The sequence below is a fragment of the Hipposideros armiger genome, unplaced genomic scaffold, assembly GCF_001890085.2.
Source record: "Hipposideros armiger isolate ML-2016 unplaced genomic scaffold, ASM189008v1 scaffold_400, whole genome shotgun sequence".
In the NCBI taxonomy this organism is placed as follows: Eukaryota; Metazoa; Chordata; class Mammalia; order Chiroptera; family Hipposideridae; genus Hipposideros; species Hipposideros armiger.
The window spans coordinates 267287-272599 of NW_017731750.1; the positions used below are offsets into that span (position 1 = coordinate 267287).

At 40.5% G+C, this 5313-nt stretch overlaps 1 protein-coding gene across 3 annotated transcripts in view; it reads left to right on the forward strand.

Annotated features, from left to right (window-relative positions):
* The window catches only part of LOC109393965 (S-adenosyl-L-methionine-dependent tRNA 4-demethylwyosine synthase-like), a 225135-nt gene that overhangs the window by 103870 nt on the left and 115952 nt on the right, over positions 1-5313 (forward strand). For all 3 annotated transcript variants that reach the window (XM_019663723.1, XM_019663725.1, XM_019663724.1), the window contains one exon: positions 1688-1865. In XM_019663723.1, the coding sequence (XP_019519268.1) occupies positions 1688-1865 (178 nt within the window). The remainder of the gene's footprint in view (positions 1-1687; positions 1866-5313) is intronic.

Consider the following 5313-nt stretch of genomic DNA (forward strand, 5'->3'; position numbering starts at 1 on the left):
AAAAAAAAAATTTCTTAGAATTGTAGTTTGTCAGTTATAAAAGAAGATAATCACTTGCCACTTTCAGATTGCTCTCATTTTAGCCTGTATTATGCTGATTTACTGTCTTGGGTGTTGCACTTGCTTATTTCCAAGTAGGTTTTGTGTGTGTGTGTGTGTGCGCGCGCGCGCGCGCGCGCGCGCGCGTGCGCCCATGTGCACTTGGGTGTGTAAAATAACTTCCTGGAAACTAAGGTACAGACGAGCAGAGAAACACTTTATTTTCTGCAGGTTTGTTGTTAAGGTGATCGTGACTGGGATTTAATCATTTTCAGAAGCCAGAATAAAGGTGATGATAAGAACAAATCCTTAATGACTGTTTCTTATGTGCCAGGCACTTGGCTAAAGCCGTTATGCTCATTATCTCATTTAGTCCTAACAAAGATTCTTTGAGGTAGGTAGTGTAAAACCAAAAACAACTATGGCTAGTAAGTGACTGAGAGGGACTGTGAGCATGCCTCCGCACCCATCTCCATGAGGAATCGGCAGTATTTAGAGAAAATATGTTCTGCAAGAAGAACCTAGAGATCATTGATAGATGTAGCTGAAATAAAGGAGGTATATTTTTATTTGCCTTTTTTCACTCTTTCCAGGTTGTGCTAGGTTGAGGGACTTTCACGAATGCCTTCTACACTCTGCCAAGAGCAGTGCTTCTCAAGACACTGTACGCTGGAATCACTTTAAAAAAGGCTGCTGAGTCCCATCCCCACAGATTATGATGTTATCGGCTTGGGATACCAACTGGACAGTGGAGATTTTAAAAGTCCTTGGGTGACTCCATTCTCTAAGTAGGCTGCAAACCAGTGGTGTGTGCCAGTGGCCCCCACGCTTGCCTGCATGCTTTCATCACCTGGGGAGCTTCAAAAACTCCTGAAGCCTGAGCTCCTCCACAGACATTGTGATTTAATCGGTCTGCTCTGTGGCCCGGGGTTCAAAAGGTTTAAGAGTCCCAGTGATTCCCGTGTGCACAGTGTGTGAACCTCTGGTGTGTGCGTGGTTTGCACCCAGGCGCCACAGTAGAATCACCCGAGGAACTTTTAAAGCTCCCATAACCCTGGCTTGACCCACTCCAAGTAAATAGAACCTTTGGCAGTGGGCCTAGGTGGCAGCAGTTTTTGGTGCTTTCCAGGTGATTCCCGTACGAAGCCAAAGGTGAGAACTGCAGCTTCTTCTCTCTCCTCTGCACTTTTGGGCCAACTGCATTTACTCTCTCAATACAGAATAGCACTTGAGAAATATAGGGGCAATGATCGGTCTGGATGAGGCTTTTCCTTACATAGATATACTGAGTTCATTTTCTTAGACCATGAAAGAATGCAGAGCTAAGCAAATTAAGGAAAGTAATATGTTCTGTGTTTCAGATAACACAGAACTAACAAAGTTAGTTTTGCCCGTTGTGTGATGTAGTTTAATTAGTAGTAAAAGCAAGGATGGCATTGGTGACTGATTTTTCTGTTTCAGTAACTCTAGTTTTTCTTCTCCCTCTGCCTCTCATTTTGTACAGTTTGGCTGGTATCAAAAATAAATTTGCCCTCTAAAATCAAAGAACCATTAAGAAAAATTTAAAAGTTTTTAATGAAGAAATGTAAAGGTGATTCTCCTCTATCTGTGGCTTACTGACCTTGTCCCTTTTCACTGTGTTGTGCAGGAGTCCCAGGCGTCAGAGAACAACGCTTTGCAGAAGGAATGATGGTAAAGCACTGTGCGTTGTCCCTGGTGGGAGAACCCATCATGTACCCAGAAATCAACAGGTTTTTGAAGCTGCTCCACAAGTGTAAAATCTCCAGTTTCCTGGTCACAAACGCACAATTCCCTGTGGAAATCAGGTGAGTGGTCCAGCTCATTAACATACACTGCTGGAGTCTGTGTTCACTGAAAAGCAAAACTAAGAGGCATTAATATATTAAAAAAGGATTTATTGATTACCAAGCACATACAAATGCTGGCATTTGGGCGCAAAGATGGTCCTGCTCTTAAAAATCCATTTGATTAGGAGAGACAACATTAGTAAAAAGCAAAGAGGCACAAATAAATTGCTGGGGGAATTCAAAAGAGAATGAACTCTTTTCCAGATGGAAGAAGCAGGGTAAAATTTAGAGAAGCCATCATGTAATTTGGATCTTAAAATATGCTGGAACTGCTGCTTGAGAGGGTGGGAAACTAGTTTTTTAATAAGAGCCTCTGGAGAAAGATATGGAGTTAGGGTATTTGTGATTCCATTATGTAAATATAGCTCATCTGGACCACAAAGTGTGCGGGAAAGAGACTAGCAGCAGTAAACCAAGTTGGAAAGGTTGGGAACAGATTGTAGAACTTCAAATGCTACTTTTTAGAAAGCTCTTGCTTTCTGCAGAGCAGTTTTCTAGCATGGTATAAAATGGGAGAGCCAAGCGGTAAGATGGTGGAATAGACAGACGCTGTGCCAACTGCCTCCCAGGATCACACCAAAATTACAAATAATTTATAAAATATTCAACCTCAGAAGTCCCCTGAACACTAGATGAATAGAAACTCTACACGAAGGACTTAAAGAGGAGGCCACGTCGAGTCTGGTAGGAGGGGCGAGGACGACAGAGGGTGAACCCTGTGAGGGACATCGCAGCGGTGGGGAGGCTTCTCCGGTTGGGGGAGAGATCCTCCGGCCCCACACCGCGCTCCGCAGCCCAGAGTTACTTTGCCGGGAAGAGGAGTTCTACGATAGCTGCAAGTAGAAAATAGAGGACTCTCTTTGCTCAACTCGGTGAGGCTGAGGGCAGCTGGAGAAGCAGTGGAGCCAGCACATGGACTCATTCGCTGGTGATCTAATACATCGAAGCAATCAGAGTGACAGCCAGAATGAAGAAACAAAGAAACATGTCCCATGAAAAAGATCAGAAGAAACCCCTAGAAATGGAACTAAATGAAACAGAGGTGTCCGACCTTTCAGAGACAGAGTTTAGAACACTGATGATAAGAATGTTTAAGGAACTTAGTGAGGACATAAAGAAGGATAGAAAAATCACAAAAAACAACCAGTTAGAACTAAAGCATACAATAACTGAAAAGAAGGGGACACACTTGAAGGAATCACCAGTAGATCAGATGAAGCAGATGATCGGATCAGTGATTTAGAAGCAAAATAGTAGAAATCACCGAGTAGGAACAACAAAAAGAAAAAAGAATAAAAAACAATGAAAATAGTTTAAGAGACCTGTGGGACAACATCAAGCACAACAACATTCGCATCATAGGAATACCAGAAGGAGAAGAGAAGAAACAAGGGATCGAGAATGTATTTGAAGAAATAATGACTGAGAACTTCCCTACCCTGGTAAGGAAATCAACATAGAAGCCCAGGAAGTGCAGAGAGTTCCAAACAAGCTGAACCCAAACAGGTCCACACCAAGACACAGCATAATAAAAATGGCAAAGGTTAAAGACAAAGACAGAATCCTGAAAGCAGCAAGAGAAAGACAGCAGGTTACATACAAAGGAACTCCTATAAGACTAACAGCTGGCTTTTCTACAGAAACTCTGCAGGCCAGAAGGGAGTGGCAGGAAATATTCAAAGTGACGCAAAATAAAGGCCTACAACCAGGATTGCTCTACCCAGCACAGCTATCACTTAAAACTGAAGGAGAGATAAAGAGCTTCTCAGAAAAGAATAAGCTTAAGGAATTCATTACCACCAAGCCAGCATTACAGGAAATGTTAAAAGGGCTTTTTTTAACATAAGAAAGGGGAAAAAGCTAACCCAGAAAGATCAGAAATACAAATAACAACATGGCAATAAACATGCACCTATCAATAATCCCTTTAAATGTGAATGGGCTAAATGCTGCAATCAAAAGACATAAGAGTGGCTGAGTGGATAAGAAAACAGGACCCGTGCATATGCTGTTTACAAGACTCATCTCAGATCAAAAGAAACACACAGAGACAGAAAGTAAAGGGATGGAATAAGAGATTTCATGCAAATGGAAATGAGAAAACAGCTGGAGTAGCAATACTTATTTCAGACAAAATAGACTTTAAAATGAAGACTATAATAAAAGACAAAGAAGGACACACCATAACAATAAAAGGATCTATTCAACAAGAGGATATAATCCTAGTAAACATCTATGCACCCAACATAGGAACTCCTAAATTATAAAACAGATTTTGACAGACATAAAGGCATAGATCAACAGTAACACTATCGTAGTAGGGGACTTCAACACCCCATTGTCACCAATGGACAGATCCTCCAGACAGAAAATCAACAGAAACAGTGGCCTTAAATGACACTTGAGACTGGCTGGATTTAATTGATATTTTTAGAGCATCTCACCTCAAAGCAACAGAATATACATTCTTCTCAAGTATACATGGAACATTTTCCAAGATAGAACACATGTTAGGACACAAAACAAATCTCAATAAATTTAAGAAGACTGAAATCATATCAAGCATCTTCTCTGACCACAATGCTATGAAACTAGAAATCAATTATAAGAAGAAACCTGGAAAGCACACAAATACATGGAGGCTGAATAATATGCTACTAAATAGCGAGTGGGTGAAAACTGAGATCAAGGAGGAAATCAAAAGCTTTCTCAAGACAAATGAAAATGAAAACACAACAACCCAAAATCTATGGAAGGCAGTGAAAGCTGTCCTAAGAGGAAAATTCATAGCAATGCAGGCCTGTATAAAGAAACAAGAGCAATCTCATATCAACAGACTATCTTTACACCTAAGGGAACAGCAAAACAAGCCCAAAGGGAGTACAAGGAAGGAAATAATAAAGACCAGAGCAGAAATAAATGAAATAGAGACCAAAAAAAAAAAAAAACCGAAAGATCAATGAAACCAAGAGCTGGTTTTTTGAAAAGATAAACAAAATCGACAAACCCTTAGCCAGACTCACCAAGAAAAAGAGAGAGACAACCCAAATTAATAAAATCAGAAATGAAAGAGGAGAAGTGACAACAGATACCAGAAATACAGGAAATTGTAAGAAAATACTACGAGCAAGTATATGCCAACAAATTTGACAATCTGGAAGAAATGGACAAATTTCTAGAAGCATACAATCTGCCAAGTCTGAACCAGAAGAAACAGAAACTCTGAACAGACTGATTACTACCAAAGAAATTGAATCAGTAATCAACAAGCTTCCAACAAACAGAAGCCCTGGACCAGATGGTTTCACAGGTGAATTTTACAAAACATTCAAAAAAGAATTAATACCTATTCTCCTCAAACTATTCCAAAAAATACAGAAGGAGGGAAGGCTCCCAAGCACATTTT